Genomic DNA, 19,937 nt, shown 5'->3' on the forward strand with positions numbered 1-19,937 from the left:
GGAGGTTCCTTTAAATAGTGAATACCTTTAAAGCAGCAAACTTCAAGCTTTTCTGTGATTAGTTCTACTCATCTGAAGCTTCAAAAAATAGCCTGGGGTTTGTCTTTGCTCCGATGATTGCCACTTCCTCCAAAATGGCCTTGGGCTATGGGACAAAATGTGGTTATTAGTTTCTGATCTACTTTTCAGGCTTTTGTCATGGATCCACTAAAAAAAACCTTGTGTTTTAAAGCATTTATGTTTGCAGGACAAAAAAAAATCAGAGGCTAAAGTAATTATTGTTAATTAAAGCTACAAATTAGGAGCAACTTCCAGTTGACTCTGTAAGGTCATTAACTAACATTAGCTATTATTTTTTAGTGTGTGTTAGGCATTGTTCTAAGTACTTTATAAGGTCGAGTAACTCTGGTGAAGCTATTAGACGTCTCTCCATTTTATAAATGAATAGGTGGTTTACACAGCTACTAAAGGTAGAAAAACAAGATAAAGCATTCTGTATTGCCATAGCTTAATAAGAAATTGATTCTGACAGAAATGTGGCTTATGTATTTATCTCATTCATCTATATGAATACATACTCAAAACATCAGTCTTGAAGATATGCTATATTTAATCTGCTTTGATAATTTCCTACCAACTTAATAACAGTTTTGCTGTGTTCTCACACATAGCATATACCAAAACCATGAGGTTTTGCGTATGCTGTTCCCTCTGCCTGGAATGTCCTTCCTTTTCTATGTATTAAAATTCTACTTATCCTTGGCACAAGAACAGACACTCAGATCAATGGAACAGAATAGAGAACCCAGAAATGGAGTCACAAACGTATGGCCAACTAATCTTTGACAAAGCAGGAAAGAATATCCAATAAAACAAAGACAGTCTCTTCAGCAAGTGGTGCCGGGAAAACTGGAGAGCAACATGCAGAAAAATGAAACCGGATCACTTTCTTACATCATACACAAAAATACACTCAAAATGGATTTAAGACCTGAATGTAAGACAGGAAGCCATCAAGATACTCGAGAAGAAAGCAGGCAAAAACCTCTTTGATCTTGGCCGCAGCAACTTCTAACTCAACGTGTCTCCGGAGGCAAGAGAAACAAAAGCAAAAATGAACTATGGGGACCTCATCAAAATAAAAAGCTTCTGCACAGCGAAGGAAACAATCAACAAACTAAAAGGCAACCGACAGAATGGGAGAAGATGTTTGCAAATGACATATTAAAAATAGAACCTACGACCCTACAATTGTACTACTAGGTATTTATCCCAGGGATACAGGTGTGCTGTTTCGAAGGGGCACAAGCACCCCAATGTTTATAGCAGCACTATCAACAATAGCCAAAGTATGGAAAGAGCCCAAATGTCCATCGATGGATGAATGGATAAAGATGTGGTGTATATATACAATGGAGTATTACTCGGCAATCAAAAAGAATGAAATCTTGCCATTTGCAACTACATGGATGGAACTAGAGGGTATTATGTTAAGCGAAATTAGTCAGAGAAAGACAAGTATCATAGGACTTCACTCATATGAGGACTTCAAGATACAAAACAGATGGATGTAAGGGAAGGGAAGCAAAAATAATACAAAAACAGGGAGGGGGACAAAAACGTAAGAGACTCTTAAATGGAGAACAAACAGAGGGTTAATGGAGGGGTTGAGGGAGGGGGGATGGGCTAAATGGGTAAGGGGCACTAAGGCATCTACTCCTGAAATCATTGTTGCACTATAAGCTAACTTGGATGTGAATTTAAAAAATAAAATTAGAATTAAAAAAAAAACATTATAAATGGTATGCCTAGTAATCTTAGACATGTAAATATGCAATACTCAAATAGTAATTTATCTGGGTTTTAGAATTACCAATTGACTTTTACGGTCTTATTTTAATTTATATTTTCTTTTTTAGCAATGAGTATGACTTTTCAATAAGCAAAATTATTTCTTTGAAAAAATAAAACAAGTTCACCCAGAAAAAAAATAATAAAATTCTACTTATCCTTCAAAACATGATTCAAAATTCAAGTCCTTTTGAAGCTTATTCCTTATATTGGTGTATTTATTACTACAACGTGGGAAAGTGTTTTGGAATGGAGCCCCAGAGAGATTTACCTAGTTGACTAGAAATGAGTAAAAGGCATTCCAGGCAAAGGGACAGAGACAGAGATGGGAAATGGCGCATTGTTCACAAGAAACCCCAAATGGTTAGGTTGCAAAGGACTTTGCTGGATTGGTTGAAGAGGAGAGACTGGTCAGATAGGCTGAACCAGACTTGGCTATAGCATTAATATTGTATTCTGTTACTGATGGTGAGCCCTGAAAAGCCTTTTAAGGGGAAGAGAGACATCTTGGTACGTTGTACATTAAGGAAGAAAACACCTGTGGCAACGTGGGGCCCGCCTGAGACAAAACTCCGGAGGCCAGTGTAAGTAACTGATGTCAGAGGTTAACAGACATGAGGCAGTAGAGGCATCTGCGAAAGGGGAGACCCAGGAGACACGAGTGGGAATGGCGGGATGTTGTGCTGGCCACATGAACACAGCAGACGGTGTGTTGGAGAGGCTAAGATGACTCCGGTTCTGGTTTAGGTTACCAGGTACATTTTGGAAACGTGAAGCCCTTTAGCAGGAAATACTGTAGGAAGAGCAGGTCTGGGAGTGGACGGTGAAACGAGGGTTTTGGGACAAATAGCCCGAAAATATGATGGGAACATTCGAGAGGCCTGAGGACGCAGCTGGAATAAGGTCTAGAGCTCAGACCTAGAGAACGAATGTTGGCTGGAGTCATCCTGTTCGTGTTCTCTGAAACCATGGGATTAGAGGAGGTAGACTAGGCAGCACCAGAAAAGGGCCAGGTACAGAAGTTTAGCCTAGGAATGCCTAGGGAAGAACGAAGAAGAAGAATCAGAGTGGGAGGCCAAGTCATAGGAGTAATTTAGTAAAAAAAAGAAATGTTTTATAGCAGCAGAAACGCAGCAGAGTGATATGGGAAGACAAGAGACTGAGACGTTAGCTTGGGTCAGAAGTGGCATTAGGGGTCGCAGGGAAAATGGCGGTGGGGCGGAGGCAGGGCGGGCGCAGACAAGTGCAAAACAAGAAGCGGAAGTGAGAGGGTTATGCCTCCTTCAGAAACCATGGCCTGTTGGTGAAGACCCCACAGAAACCAGCAGTAACGAGAGGGAGGAAGAAGCTCACGGGAAAGGTATGGGGTTTCTTTGGTTTTCGGTCCATTTGTGGTTTTGTTTTGTCTTCTAAACAGAAAGATTTAGGACAATTTTAGATTCAGGAGAAGGAGTGTAGGAAGAGAAGGACTTCAACATACAAGAAACGAGAGGACTGCTCGTTCGAGGTCTGAAACATGAGGGAGACTGGGTTCCCAATTTTCTTCATCTCTTTGTAAGGACGCCCTGTGGTACATAAATCATGTATTTCAGAAATAAATGAATACATAAAACAGTATTAATTCATGATATTTATTACTGGGGTTGTTTACAGAAAAGCCTTTTTCCCACTGTTAATTTAGGCCTAAGAAGAAGGGGTCTGTGTCTCATGTGACCTCCTATTAGAACTTTTATTTTAAAAAATCATAAAACTGTCTATATCTGGGAAGATATTAATATCAATTTTTTTAAAAAGTAGGGAGGGTTGGAGATAGGAGTTTTGCTTTATCCCTTAGTAACTACGACCAAACAAGGTATAGAACTTGGCAGGGTTCTTGCCACAGACGCATCTGGCTCCCGGCTGCAGCTCACAGAGCGGTGTGAAGGGGATGCAAAGGCTTTTAGCTCCCATGGATGGAGCCCCAGGTTCAAGATCTTGATCTCTGAAATTAAAAACAAATTAAGAATTCCACTCATTTATGCTCTAAATTCCCATTCTTTTTCACTGCAATGCTCACAAGTTCTGTTAACTACATTTACCTAGCAGTCGTCTTTTTGATCCAGTCTTCACAGTCAATTTCCCCACAGAATGGAATCTGAGCAATCTAATAGAAAAGAAAAAATATTCTGGGTTTAGAATTCCATTCCGTAAAAGGAATACCTGAGTTGAAGCAAAAAGGACACGTCTCCCATGGTACCTGTTTCAGGCCACGGTACCTTTCCAAACCTGCAAGAAACTCTGCTCAGAGGTGTAAGGGATGGGAAAATGTTTTTGTCCCTCTATCCAAAACCCATACACCGTAAAGCAACACGACAAAACATCTTTGCCATACACGTCAATGTCCAAATAAACTGGCTACAACACAGTGCCTGAAGAGAGGAAAGAAAGGATCGGTAGACCTGAGTCCAGCCTCTCACTGTACTGCTCTCATTTCAGATCTGGACACTACCTGCTCTGCCTAGGTGACCAGTTACAAGTAGGACAGAGGAGAGATGACGAATAATAAACTGATTTTTAAACTGCCGTTAACGATAACAATGAACAATCAGGTAAACCTCGCTTTATGCCATAATGCGATAGGCAAGTGAATCACTTTTAAAGTCCAAGGGTACTCAAAGTCAAAAATAATTTGTATCAGAAAAAAATAACTTCTCAAATTTTCTTTTATAGATCATACAGAATAACGGGCAGAATCAAGAGAGCTAGGATTTTACCCTAATTTTGAAATTCATTGCATATTTGAAACTCTCTAGCTCTGAATCTTCTTTTGTAAAATGCGTGTTGGACTAGACAAGAATTAAGAGTTCTCTCAGCTGTAAACCCTAAACTTTTCATAGCATGTCTACTTCAAAGTGAGGTTTGTATGCAAGAACAATTGTGTAACAATCCTACAGAAAGTTCCTGGAGATCAAGATTAGCAGCGGGGAGATCAAAGATGGGGACAATCCCCAGACATTAGTTTAAAAACAGAAAGTTATCCAGCTCCCTCATCAATTTTTTTTTTAATGTTTATTTTTGAGACAGAGACAGAGACAGAGACAGAGAGAGAGACAGAGGGAGTGTGTGTGTGTGTGACCAGGGGAGGGGCAGAGAGAGAGTAGGGGACAGAGGATCTGAAGAGGGCTCTGCAATAACAGCAATGAGCCCAAGCTCAATGCAGGGCTTGAACTCACGAACCGCGAGATTATGACCTGAGCCAAAATCGGACACTCAACCAACTGAGCCACCGAGGCGCACCCCCTCATCAATTTCTGATCAACTACTTTGAGCCACACATTCCATACTCAAATCATGACCCTCTTGCAAACCCCTTATAAGGCACTGGGAATTTAGTTAAACATACTTTAAAAGGTTTCTCTAAGAAGTAAAGTGAAAGTAACAGTAGGAAATTATAAAAAGAACAAGTAATTCATCAGGTGAACATTCTGCAGGATAAGGAATAGTTAGTTATCTGTCTCTTATTCAACAAAATGTGTTAGCCTAATTCCCAAAATTGATCAACTGTTATTTTGATAATCTGCCTTAAGACAATAAAGAAGTGATAACTTGCTAGGAAAATCCCGGCAGGGTAGTGGGGGGGTGGGAGGGAATGAGTGGGTGAAGAGAAGGTGTAAGGAATGGTATTAGTAAGAATTTTGAAACATTTTAATAAAAATTGTTTATGCGATGAAAGTGGAAGCAAAATAAACTTAGATATATAAGGGCTGAAATAACCCAAAGTTACCCCCCTGTATTGAAATTTGGTAAATCATTAGCATTTGTACAAACAGAAAGCATGAAAAGAATGTACATTCATAAAAGTATTGTTTAAAATTCATTACGAAAAACAGAATGGGAGGAAAACTTGGAACCACTGTCACTGTGCAATGATAAAAATATTAAGACTTAATTACAAAGAGGGTCTTTGGATTATAAATTTAAATTTGGTCTCTTAGAAAATTTTGCTTTTATTTTTAACCCACAACACAACTATATTTTCATTACTTTAACAAATTCTACAGTAAGTGGTCTTATTTTCTTTTTCCCTAAGAAAAAATTACTGAGCCTTGAGAAGGGATTTCTAAAATAATTTTTAAAATTTAAAAATGCCATAGTATGGAAAAATTCAACTGAAGTTATTTAAACTCATAAATGGTAATTTTGTAAAAATGCATGTTTTAATTCTTTGTAGCTTCAAAGTAAAGTGTAGGTGGTAAGACGTGAAATTTCTATTTATGCATATAATTCATTAATATGAAAGGAAAATATATATTTTTAGCCTATTTATTCAACCACAGAAAAGTTTTTAACTTTTATTTTTTATTATTTCTATATGCTTTAAAAAGATACAATTTTCCATAATGTATAATATCTTGAATTCTGAAGCAGAAAATGTTAATGACGAGAAATAGCAATACTCAAAAATCACAGTGATCAACAGATTAGTAACATACATCAAGACTAAAAAAATTATACATAAATAACATTTGTTTTTCATTTAATTATACTTTTGAAAAAATTTACTGAAGTTCTATAAATCAGATCTAATTTTTTTTTCATTTATACCAACAAAGAGTAGAAAATCAAACTTTCACCTACATGCAAGTTCCAAAGATCCCTTTCTCCTTCTCCCCACCTAGTAAATACAGTTTTATTTACAAGAGCCTCAAAGGTTGCTTGACGGTCAGTCAACACACAGAAGGTGACCAACATGAGGGGAGGTGGGGGACAGAACTGGCTACTGATACAAGAAACAAAATCTAATCTCTACGTGCTCTTTGGACATACAACTGACATCCCACTTTGTGCTTTAGAATAGATGTTGAAATCTCTAATCTGATATTAGAATAAAAGATATGACTCTACTGATATCTGCTGAGATTCCTTTCTTTGAAAGCAATGGATTAACTGATAAGTTACTCTATTGATTTATTAACTCTTACATAATGTCTTTACCAGACTGGACTGCAAAAGTGACTACTATATTTCCATAATAAATGAAACATTATTATTTTTTTTTTAAGTTTATTTTAAGAGAAACAGAGAGAGAGAGAAAGCAAGCAGGAGAGGGACAGAGAGAATCCCAAGCAGGTCCTGTACTCTCAGAGCAGAGCCCGACGCTGGGCTCAATCTCACAAACTGTAAGATCATGACCTGAGCTGAAACCAAGAGTCAGATGCTTAACCAACTGAGCCACCCACCCATGCACCCCAATAAAGGCAATTTTAAAAATTCAGTAATTAATGGAAAAATAAAATCATAAATAAATTACAGTGAAAGAAAAAATAAACATTGAATCTTTAGCCTTCTATCGGAAGTATGTAGTCTGAGGGGCTCCTGGGTGGCTCAGTTGGTTAAGCATCCGACTTTGGCTCAGGTCATGATCTCACAGCTTATGAGTTCGAGCCCCGCATCGGGCTCTGTGCTGGCAGCTCAGAGCCTAGAGCCTGCTTTGGATTCTGTGTTTCCCTCTCTCTGCCCTTTCCCCAGCTCTCTTTCTCTCAAAAATAAACAAACATTAAAAAAAATTTTTTTTTTTTAATTAAAAAAAAGAAGTACATAATCTGAACCAAGTGACAACTTCCAGAAACCAGAAAGGTGGAAGATCACAAAGGCAAGAAACCAAGAATAATAGAAACCTACTGAAGAATTATGGATCTGAAGGGGATTTTAAGATTATCTATCTTGTACTCATTTACAGATTAGTAAACTGAGAGCCAGAGAGATTAACACATTGTCCCAGCTCATGCAATGAAAGACATATTAAGAGGTTATGACCTGGGGCGCCTGGGTGACTCAGTTGGTTAAGTGTCCCACTCGATTTTGGCTCAGGGCATGACCTCACCATTTGTGAGTTCGAGCCCTGCATCAGGGTCTGCGCTGACAGCGCAAAGACTGCTTGGGTTTCTCTCTCACCCTGTCTCTCTGTCCCTCCCCCGCTCTTGCTCTCTCTAAAAATAAATAAACTTAAAAAAAATAATACATAAGAACAAAAATATACAGAAGAAAGTGCGTTAAACTTAGTCAAAATGACATCTAAATTTTAGGACCAAGTTTGCCTCTGTAGAGCTCGGGGTAATTCATTTAGACTCTGGCCCATGGTTTTCTCATTTATAACCTGAGAACACAGGATTGGTTGTAAAATCAAGCATGAATACCAGAATATTGAAGTTCACAAGTGATTCATTGCAATAATTAATAATTGTGCGAATCAGGACACCTCTTTTCTTTGAAAATTAGAGAAGTTTCAGCTAGGAACATCTGCATACTCACAACACATAAAACTGATAAAATTCGAAAGAACCACTATGTACCCACCTGATTAGAAAGACCTAGGTTTTTTAAAGGAGCGTGAAGTACCCGTTCATTTTGAAAAACAGGCTTAGACACGAGCAATATTTTCCCCCTTATTATTCAGAAAAGTTCAATCAATTAAGATCAGGGAATTGAAAATTTTGACATGGATTTTTAACCTTATTTTAGGAATATGCACATTATATTTCAATATTACATTATGTTAACGCTTACTTCAGGAACTTAATTCAAGATGAAAAACACCTTCAGCAATTAAAACATTAAGGGTCATACAGAATGAATGCTGTTTAGCCAGTATTTAAAGTGAGAGAAAAAGTTTTTACATAATCAGTTCACAGTGTTATCCAGAAATGATATAATGCTGTAATGCTTTAGGAAAGCCAATGGAAAACAGGATAAAATGTGGAGGAATATATAATCCTGTTGCGTGACTGGCCTTATAAAAGGGATTAATATCATGCATAAATTCAGTGAGTCTTAAAATACCATTACTGAAATATTTTATATTCAAAACTTTCCAGAAGTCTCTTACCTTCCCAGAATCTAGCATCTTCTGAAAGTCTTCCATTGTATTAGCCACGACCATATGAGTCTTAAGGTCTTCAGAAGCCCTATCAAAACATAATTGAAAAAGAATATATTTTTTCTTACTAATATGACAAAGTTTTCTTTAAAAAATAAGCATAATCTAACAAAGGAGTTAGATTCCAGAGAGTTCTGGAAGTGAGAACTTCTCAATTTGAATCTCCACTTTGTCACTAACAGCAACACGCAGTAAGTCTCAGTCAACTCATCATTGTATTACCATTAACACTAAATGAAAGGGGAATTTCCCAAGCATACAACAGGTAATACTTTTTTTTTTTTTTTAAGTTTGATTTATTTAAGTCACTTCAACATGGGGCTTGAACTCATGACCCTGAGATCAAGTCACAGGCTCTCCCACTGAGCCAGCCAGGTGCTCTAATTACTTTTGTTACTGCCATTAAATCTCTACTAACCAACATTCTATTCCTGTCTATACCACTACCATCTATGAGAGTCTGTATCATTTTTTAAACCTCTTTGGTCTTAGTTTTCCCTTCCACAAGACTGGAAAAACACTCAAGTAATCTAACTACCATATAGGATTATTGTAAGAATCGAACACAAGGGCATGAGCATGTTTTAAAAAAGGAAAAACAATAAATACACAATATTCGAGCAGTTATCGTATACTACGTAACTCCCTTATAAGAACTTCTAAACTACATTTAGAAATGGAAATAAGTATTTATTCTCTTCCACATTCAAAGCCACACAATACATGAGGACCACTCATGGGTGGTGACAAAGAAAGAGAAAGCATATGCTTCTTTTCTGACTCTCAGGTCTAAGACCATGTGAATTCTGTGCCAGTGCCTGCTAGCTCTCCACCAAATCCCCTCCTGTGGACTTCTTCATATTGAGATAAGCTTATGTGAGTAAGTTACAGCCAATGAGATCGAGAAAAACGAATACACGCTTCCCAGGCTTAAGACTTAGGTGGGAAAAAAGTGCACCTTTATGCAACCTACATTGTTAACAAATTTACTGAATAAAAATGCCAATGAAAAAAACTGCTTTTTAGCCACTAAAGCAGTTTTCCAACCAGGCGTGTGCATCTGAAATCACACAGAGAACACTTTAATACTACAGACAACCAGAATCTATCTTAAAACCTGTGAGGCTCAGGTATCTTTCTGTTCCCAAAGTTCCCAGGTGACTCTGAAGAGAATCCCTAGAAAAGAACCACTGTCCTAAATACATTACTTTCTTACTTACTTTTTAATGTTTTATTTATTTTTGAGTGAGAGTGCATGCGCTCAAGTGGACGGGCAGAGAGAGACTGGGACAGAGGATCTGAGGCGGGCTCTGCACCGACATCAGAGAGTCCTGTGCGGGGCTCGAACTCACAAACCGTGAGATCATAACCCAAGTCAAAGTCAGACACTTAACCAACTGAGTCCCCCAGGCACCCCCAAATGCACAACAGCATTAAATGGCAGCAACAGAGACGGGCAGCCTTCTGATCTTTCACCTCTGACAGTATTACCTGTTCTGAGTTCAGATGGACTTCAAATGCACTATTCATTAGCTGGTTAAGTAAATCCTTGAAGTCAAGAGACTCATTATCATTCCATTTTAGGGCAAGCAAGCCCAGAGGAATGAAACCACTTGCCCAAAAACGTAAGCAAGCACCAATGCCACAGCTAAAATTAGTTCTTTCCTTAAATGCATGATTTATGGGAGCCTAATGAGTCCGGCACAAGGCATCAGAAGATACAGGAATAAACACGATGCAGGCACTACCTTCCCCCAAACTGAACCTCCATCCCCAGGGGAAGTGGGCCTTTCTCTCTGCCTCGGGTGGGTAGGAGAGAAAATATGGTGCCACACACACACACCAATCTTCTAGTGCCTCTGACTTGAAACCCCTGATTCTAGAAGACCCCTCTCCACAGGTCAGGGCAGCCCTGAAGCTTCCTCTCATCCCGGACCTACAATCTCAACCGAAAGGTTCTTAGCCTTGGCCACAGGTCATCACCACGTGGGCAGCTTTTAATACTACAGCTGCCAGGCTCACTCTAGACCTACTAAATTAATATTTCTAGGGAGGGTTCTAGGCACTGGTATTTTTTAAAGCTCCCTGGCTGCTGCTAATGTCTACCCACACAGGTGACAATCAGTGCCTTAATCCCCCAAATTCATATGTCATAAAAGCCTGCATCTAAAGTTAACCCCAATTAGTCCATGGGACAGAGAGGCCACTGCTGCAAACCTATTAAGCAGAAAGCTCTTGGAAAAATCGTCATGCTACCAGTCAAAAACACAAAGAGAAACGTAAATGAAGAACCATGGGAGCTCAGAGGGAAAGATGGCTTCCAGTTGGGGCGCTCAAAAAATCCCTCAGTAAGTTCTCAAAAGCTGAACAGGATTTCAAGATCAGAGACAAAAGCAATTCTAAGGACTAACTTTGTAAAAAGGTTCACATGGATGTCTTCCAAAACAGCTTGAAGTTTAGTCTCAGCCTCATTATCAGCAAATGTCAGCTTTTCTCCAGTATCTCGTCTGACAGCTACAAACTGACGGCTCTTCATATCACGTGGCCCAACTTCAAGTCTGATCGGAACTCCCTAGAAAACAAAAAAGACAGTTAAAATGATACATGCATGTCTCCACTCGAAGATAAAGAATTATTTCATGGCTTTATCTACCATAAATCATAAAAACCCCGAAATCAAAGGCATTAACAAATAAAGGCAGCAGGCAATATTCCTAAGATACTAAGGTGATCTCCAATAAGAATGTATGAACCTAAGAAAAGATGTAGTGCCCAAGTGGTTTTGAGCTAATAAAGTGTTTAATGGAGAAACAGGAGGGTAGTGCTGTCTAGATCAGTATTCTTGACTCTTCTCAAATGACAGCATGCACAGAAAGTTACATTTGTGTGGCACGAGCTGGTAAACAGAGGCGGCTTCTTGAACCTAAGGCCACCAAACCATTGATTAGCATACCTTGGCACATCTGCGACTCTTATGGGGCACGATGGTGTACTCTGGTTGGTCTCAGGTCTGGACACTCTACTGTGCAGCAGAATCTCTGAAGGCTTGTTAAAGCAGAGACTGCAAATTCTCTGCCCCCCAGAATTTCTTATTACACTAGGCCCAGGAATGGGGCCTAAAGATTCATATTTCTCACAAGTTCTCAAGTGATGCTGGCACTGCTGGTCCTGGGGCTACACTCTGGGAACCACTCCCCTATTCAATACCTTTGGATTTTACAAAGACGCTGAAGGACTAAATGCAACTTTAAGCCTGTGAATGTTCAACCCTCATGAATGCTCCAGGAGGGGATTAAGGCTCAGGGAAACCTTATTTTTAGGGTAGAGTACCTTACCTGATAAACAGTAGGGGTTTTTTTCAAACTGTTGTTTTTTTTGTTTTTTTTTTTTTTTTAGTAAATGAGCTCTAAAACTAATTTGGGGTTTTCAAATTTAAGTTAGGCAACCTCTACATATACAGTTTTGCTGATAGTAGTCCTCCAAATCAAAGCCACAGGAAAATTTTAAATGTTATTCTAGAAAAAATGATTTACCTTTAGAGAAGCCTTGTTTTATAAAATAATGAACACCATCAAATTGTTGTATACTAAGTATGACATTATTTCATTGTATTCCTTTATTTACTCAATGTACATGCATGTGTAACAGTGTTGAGTGTAATGAGATTTACAAGAGGGATAAAAAACAGGTCCTGTCCTCCAGGAGCTTCCCATTTGCCAGGCAAATAAGGCACGCATACAGACAGTAAGTACAGAAAATCAGAAGTGGGAGACCACCCTCAGCTGGAAGAGAGAAGAACGTTACTACAGAAGGCAAAAATTAATGAGGGATTTCATCAAAACTGAGGAACATTCTATGAAATAACTGACCTATATTTACAAAAATGCCCATTTCATGAATGGCAAAGAAAGGCTGATGAACTACTCCTGATGAAAGGAAACTAAAATGACACTGACAACTAACAGCAATAGATGGATCCTATACTGGACAAGGAGAGCCGTGGCAGCCCAGGGCAGGGCGTCAGAGCCTGAGTGGGGCGAGAGGGCCTGAGAAGAGCCTGGCATGGAGTGACACCACCCTTGTGGGATGGGAAGGGCATTCATGTGGGGAGTGGGTGGCAAAGGCAGAGAGAGACTGGTTGCATACAGAGGGGCTGATCAAATAAATCAAGGTATTAAGGATAACTGGAGCTAGGTGTTTCACTGTCAGAGAAGGGAGTGAAAACCTGGAATGGGAGAAAACTAGAATGAGTCCTGTTTTTTTACTGGAATTGAAAGTATTAATGTGAACTCCCAGTTATCAAATTACATAGATATAGAAACACAGACGTAAATTTGTGTGTGTGTGTGCGTGCATGTGTGCGTGCACATCCCCAGTCTGCAGCCCCGTCTACTGAGCAGGTCTGGAAAGAGGGACAGCTCAAAAGTGATGAGTGCGTCCAGCACGAAATACCATCTCTGCTCAGAGAACCAGGGCTTCTGTGAGATACGACTAATTCTAGTACCAGACAGCAAGGAAATGCTCAAAAGCCAGCTTTAAGGGATTTTATGAGTCGTATCAAAGATACTTTGAGCCTCAAAATAATGACTGTACTAGATTATAATCCACTGAATGACATGAGAAACCATGGCTCCACAAAAATATTTTTTTAAAAACAAAAATATGTATTATTTGATTAAAAGGTGAATGTGGAATGTGCTGTGTCAAGATCGTGATAATCAAAGAAAAGCCTAAGGCATTATTCCAGAGTAAAAAAGACTAACAAGATGTGATAACTACATGTAGCTCAGTTTTGAACCAGATCCTTCTGCTATGAAAGATACTAGGGGACAACTCAGAAAATTCGATGGGGTTCAAAAACTCACTGGTAATGGATCAATGTTAACTCTCCAATTTTGTGTTCATAGAGTGAAGAGGCATCAGGCTAGAATCTTACTTTCAACTGGTTCAGGAAGGAAAAATTAATTTTTTTGTACTATACATGCTTGCCACAAAATTGAGACTGTCTGGGGTGCCTGGGTGGCTCAGTTGGTTAAGCGTCTGACTTCGGCTCAGGGCATGATCTCACGGTTCGTAGGTTCGAGCCCCGCGGCGTCGAGCTCTGTGCTGACAGCTCAGAACCTAGAGCCTGCTTCGGATTCTGTGTCTCCCTCTCCCTCTGGCCCTCCCCTGCCCGTGCTCTGTTGTTCTCTCTCTCTCAAAAATAAATTAAAACATTACAAAACACATTAAAAAAATTTATGATTGTTTCATGATAGCAAATTTTACAACCGAGGTGGAAGAAATAGCACAAGCAAAGACATAAAGGTGGAAAAGAGACTGTCTGAGAACAGAGACAAGGATGTATGAAAGGAGGTTAACAAGAAATAACAGCTAGAAAGATAATCTGAGGCCAAACCATAGCAGAGGCATAGATTTTGTTGATAGTTTTTTCTAAGTAACAAGTTACGAATTTACTCATAAAAGGCTGTTTGCTTGTTTTTCTTTTCAATAGCAACACAACATGATCCAACACAGTAAAAGGAAAAGTACTGAATTCACTCACATTATTTTCCCCCTTTCTATTTTCCTACTACAGGAAGAGGTATTAAGGAAGTTGTGGGGGGTCGCAGGGTCTGGTCTCACCACCAAACCGTACCCCCAGTTATTCAACGGAGTCTCACAGTACATATCCCGCACCACCCCGACCGCCTCTCTATATAAAATTAATTACTACCAAATGAGTATGAATCTAGATCTTTCAAAATACTTTCTTTTCTCAGGAATCCTAGGACTAAATGGAGATTAAAATGGCATTAAAAAGTGCCATCACTACTTTTCACTAACTGGAGAACTCTCTTGGTGTGCTTTAGTTTTCGGAATCATGTTTGGAACACAGGGGCTTTGTTTTCTTTCCTGAGAACTGTAGACAAGGAAGCTGTGGGGGAGCCAACTCCTACTAAGAGGTCCCCTTCACGGTACAGGTTCAGCAGGATATGAAAAAGAAGAGTGACGAGGACAAAGTCAAGTCAGTTCTAAGAGAAGAAGGGAGAACAAAGGGGAACAACACAGAAGGGAGAAGGGAATACGGATGCCTTTTTTTCCCCTTTCAATCCAGCCAGCAGCAGAGTAAGTTTCTCCTCTAAGTACTCATGGGCTCAGACGAGCTGCCACCAGAATCACACAACAGTTACTTCTAAGTAAGCAAAAAACACTGCAGGTAAAGGCAAGTCATGCAGAGAAAACATTTATCTTTAAAGTCTTCATTAAACGTAGGAGAGTAAGTAAAGGAAAAAGCATTTTACACAGAAGGGAAGCAGAATGAATATAACTACTAAGTTTTAGCACAGAAGATTTACCTTAGGGGCCAGTTAAAATAAAGTGGGCCGTTAATAGCAATTTGGGGAACCCTATGTGTGTTCACACCGAATAATCCCCCTCCTGCTGAGCTTCCACACTTGGGACCAGCTTGCAGCTGCAGTGTCACTACTCTTCTCGCATGTTTCCTGGATTGTAAGTTTATAAATTCCCGACTCCTCACTGCTAAATCTAATATGATTCCCTTGTTAAATAAAGCATATGAAATCAAGTTAAATCCCAGAAGTTTACAAAATGGAATTAACAGTATAGATTATTCTACTAATGACAATGTGCAATAAATGAAATTCGTCTTAAAACATTAAGCCAGAATTTAGCCTTGAATATACAAAATAAAAACCAACAAATTGGTGTTGAAAAACAATGTGGTGTGAAAAACCAAATTCGATGATAATCTCTCATGTTTTACAATGTCAGCTAGGTGATAACCATGCACCGTTATTCTGACAGTCTTACTGTTTAAATAGCTTAAATATTTAAATAGCTTATTATTATATGAATTCTTGGTGTAAACATTTTTGTATAACAGTCTTAAGTTTATTAATCATATAGAAGGTCTTTAAGATCATTTTTATTCTAACGATAAAAATAAGCTTCCACAGAAAAGATTTTAAATTTAGAAAATATGTAAGCTTTAGGTATCCCTCGCTGTAACAAAGATCTGGACTTTGTCTAAGTGAAGTTTAAGTGAAGAAGAAAAAAAACAACTATCCAAACAGAGAAATGTAATGAGAAGCCTTATGTCTCACAAAAGCATAAGCATAAAGAAGCTCTAACTCCAAACTGGGAGTGTGGAAGGGAAAGATACAACTGAAGAATTTACCTTGAGCTCCCAGTGGTTGAACTTCCAACCTGGAGAATAGTTATCTCGCAAATCAACTCTAACTCGAATATTAACACTCAGTAACCGCCTTCGATAATCATTGCATTTCGCAAGCAGAGCATCTCGGTCTTCTTCAGAAAGTGCATTTGTAATGCCACAAGGAATAACCACCACCTAGAACCAGCACAGTGTCACAAATTTATACAAAGAAACAGTGTACAAAGGTAATGAAGTCTTACCGCTGCGGGACACCCAGATGTCAAAACCAACTAGGGACTATAAATTTTAACACGGATCAACTTAGGTGATTTCTCATCTCCACTGAACGTGTAGCACTCAGCTGCATTACTTTTCTATGCTAAATGCATTTTTACTTGACCTACTATATTTCATTAAACCTATTGTAAGTCATTTCAAAAAATGATTTCTAAAAGAGTTTTACGTAAAAAGCAGCTAAAAATTATGAGCAAAAAAAACAATAACAGAAATGATACACGTAGTTACACAATACTAACAGATCATACTCTATGTTGTTTCTATATTAGCAAAATCTACCTGAATGATACTCAGAAAATCACCCTTTCAAATTTCCTTTAGTAAACAGGGCTTGTATTTTATAAAAGGAATGATAAGCAGAAATATTTTCCTTACCTGAACACAAGCTACACGGGGTGGTAATACTAAGCCCATGTTGTCCCCATGAACCATGGTCATAACACCAATAGTGCGAGTTGTCAGGCCCCAGGAGTTCTGATAGGCAAACTGCTTCTCTCCTGGTGTCTTTGGATCTTCAAAAATAATTTCAAACATTTTGGAAAAATTCTGCCCTAAATGATGTGATGTTGCTCCCTAAAAATAGAAATATAAGCTTTAATTTTAATAACCCCAATCATGCCTCTGAAAATGATTTCTATAAGATCACACACTCAAAATGACACTAGATATATAAACTTAGCTTCTTTGCTTTTTTTATATTAAGTAAATTCTTAAGGCATAAATGATACAACAAAGAGACTAGGATTAGTCAAAAAAACACTACAGAAGTGTATTTGCTGGGAGCAGTCCCTTTCATAGGATTAATTTCAACTACAAAGGCTAAAAAAGAATCCGTGCTTTGGTAATTCAGGATACAAGCCTTTGCTTAACTAAGTGACCTCAGAGATTTAGAGAAGAATGGGACAGAGAAGCCTGAAATTATATGGTCTAGGAGGCACATGAAATGTACTGATTTGTTTGAAAATGGTCTACTTCTCTGACGACCTGCAGTCTGTTGGATGTGCCCAGAGGCTATGCTCATAGTCCCTATGAACCGTTTGTGCACTTTGCTGATACCTGGATGGCTCTTCCACTAGCAGATATAAATGCTTCTACGGTAGTTGTATAGTCTCCTCCTGCAAATTTTTCTTTTTCAGTCTTTCTGCCTTTTACAACAGGAATTGCCAGGAGCTCTTCGTACACCTGAGCATATAAGTCAAGTATCTGCAAGACCTGTAACAACATTTTAAATGTGAAAGCGATCAAAATTCATGGTGTATTTATTTCTTAAAGGTCTATAAAACTGTACTATTTAAAACTAAATGTGGTGGAACAAGCATCTCAAACAATAAATACCTTTTTTTTTTATGGGAAGGCTAAAGCAGCTAGTATTTATTATGGAAAAACATTCAACCAAGTAGGGTAAAAGAAACTGAATAATTTTTTTAAATGTTCATAAGTTTAGAATACAAGAAAAACAGGGGCACTGGGTGGCTTAAGCTTCCAACTTCAGCTCAGGTCATGATCTCACAGTTCGTGGGTTCCAGCCCCGCGTCGGGCTCTGTGCTGACAGCTCAGACCCTGGAGCCTGCTTCGGATTTGGGTCTCTGTCTCTCTCTCTGACCCTCTCCTGTTCATGCTCTGTCTGTCTGTCTGTCTGTCTCTCTCTCAAAAATAAACATAAATTTTTAAAAATTAAAAAAAATAAAAAGAAACATTTATGAAAGGTATAAAAATATATAGTAACCAGGGTGAAAATCTTCTGAAGAATAATTAATTTCACCCCTGGGATTATAATTTCCTCTATACATGGAAGTCCGAAAAAACTTTCATTTGAAAATATAAGGGCTGCCTGAGTGGCTAGCCGGTCAAGCATCTGACTCTGGATTTCCACTGAGGTCATGATCTTGCACATCGTGAGATCAAGCCCCACGTTGGGCTCCATGTGACAGCACCGACCCTCCTTGGGATTCTCTCTCTCTCCCTCTCTCTTTGGCGCTCCCCACTCGTGTTCTCTAAATAAATAAGTGAATAACTTGCTTTTTTTTTTTTCTTTTAACAAGTAATACATAAATTTTAAGTAACAAAACAATTATACCAGGAAATTATCTTTTAAAGTTATTTTGAGATCAGATTATATTTCAACTTGTATTTATTTGTTGAATGATTTCTATACAAGTAGACAGCACTGTGTTACTTGCAGCTGGGGGAAAAAAAAAGCACAGCCTGGACAAAGAAATGGAACATAATTAATATGGAAGATAACTTTTTATACCTCTTCTGCTGCTTCTTCAAATGTAGCAAACGCACTGTGCCCTTCCTGCCAAAGGAATTCGCGAGTACGTAGGAAAGGTTGAGGATGTTTGAACTCCCAACGCTGGAAGAGGCAGGAATATAATTTCACCATTATGGAGAGCATTTCAATTTTTATTAACAATTTCATGTGGTAAGTAATCAGAAATCATAATTGTAATCCATAACTGTAATAAAAAAATACTTCCATTCTCCCAATCCCTTGAATATAAAAATCAGGAGAAACAAAATGTGCTTTAAAAAAAAATGAGTAAGAAGAAGAATGAAAGAACAGAAGAAGAAAGAGTGTGTACCTACCACGACATTACACCACTGATTGAGCCTGATGGGCAGGTCTCTGTGTGACTGCACCCATTTTGCATACGCAGGATACATTACTGAAAAGATACAGGCAAATACAGGCAAATACAGGCAGAGTTAATCACTGAAGATTTTGTTTCTCTTTGAAGGCTGCTAACAGTTACACCAACAACATAATTACCAGAAATTAAAATGATGTTTGTGTAAATGTGTATCTGACGTATGTAATGGTAAGTAAAAGGTATTGTTATATTTTGCATAAAGCGGATTAGTCAAGAAAATCTATCTAAACTTGACCTTATTTTATGTTCTTTTTACATTGGGATTTACATTTGACATTAAATTTGACTGCTTTTCAGCTGTTTTATTTTCAAAAACACTAAGCAAAGATCTTAGAGTATATATCATGTTCTATGTCATGTTCTTTGCATCATTATACTGTTCAATTCTCATTCAATCCACAAAGTAGATACTTGAATCTCATCATTAAAGATGCAGAATCTGAGCATAGAGAAGTTAAATAACTTGCTGAATCAAGTTAGATTTTATCTATTTAGAGTAAACCTATTCAATGCATCTATCCAAAGTATGGAAGCTCTTATCATGAACTGCTAATTTAAGGGAAGGTGTCGGTCTTATTATAGGTACTCACGACTACCTATAATTACTAAAATAAAACTCTGCCTATCTGAAAACAGTCGGGGTCATAATTTCAATAATGCATCCTTATATTATACAAGAGTTATCCCTAGAAGTATGAAATAAAGAGCAAACAATCCCTCATTCTAAAGATGGATAATCACTTCGCAAAACACTGACGAGCCCCAAAACTCAAAACCTCCAAGTGGCACTCCTACTCACTACATGTAACTTTAGAAAAACCACTCAACCTCAGAGACCTCTTTTTACCTCCACAACTGAGACAACAGCTGCCTCCACCTCTCCCACTCACTACTTTAAGAATAACACACCATGGAAATGAAGTCACTTAGGAACCTATAAAAACCTATACAAATATGAATGTCGTGTTAAAATGACTAAAAATTCCTAAGAAAATATGGCATAAAACATTAGTGCTTGCAAATTTATTATCAATTCCAAGAGAGGCGCATGGGTGGCTCA

The 19,937-nt window shown here is 38.3% G+C and overlaps 1 protein-coding gene across 2 annotated transcripts in view; it reads right to left on the reverse strand.

Annotated features, from left to right (window-relative positions):
- Window positions 1-3,468: 3,468 nt before the first annotated feature.
- Window positions 3,469-19,937, reverse strand: part of EPRS1 (glutamyl-prolyl-tRNA synthetase 1) — a 72,109-nt gene continuing 55,640 nt past the window's right edge. For both annotated transcript variants that reach the window (XM_042975947.1, XM_042975948.1), the window contains 9 exons: window positions 18,813-18,892; window positions 18,478-18,579; window positions 17,280-17,435; window positions 16,599-16,796; window positions 15,948-16,121; window positions 11,179-11,339; window positions 8,717-8,795; window positions 3,930-3,994; window positions 3,469-3,832 (listed from right to left, as the gene is read on the reverse strand). In XM_042975947.1, coding sequence (XP_042831881.1) covers window positions 3,682-3,832; window positions 3,930-3,994; window positions 8,717-8,795; window positions 11,179-11,339; window positions 15,948-16,121; window positions 16,599-16,796; window positions 17,280-17,435; window positions 18,478-18,579; window positions 18,813-18,892 — 1,166 coding nt within the window. In that variant the 3' untranslated portion in view covers window positions 3,469-3,681. The remainder of the gene's footprint in view (window positions 3,833-3,929; window positions 3,995-8,716; window positions 8,796-11,178; window positions 11,340-15,947; window positions 16,122-16,598; window positions 16,797-17,279; window positions 17,436-18,477; window positions 18,580-18,812; window positions 18,893-19,937) is intronic.

The sequence above is a fragment of the Panthera tigris genome, chromosome F3 (assembly GCF_018350195.1).
Source record: "Panthera tigris isolate Pti1 chromosome F3, P.tigris_Pti1_mat1.1, whole genome shotgun sequence".
Classification (NCBI taxonomy): domain Eukaryota; kingdom Metazoa; phylum Chordata; class Mammalia; order Carnivora; family Felidae; genus Panthera; species Panthera tigris.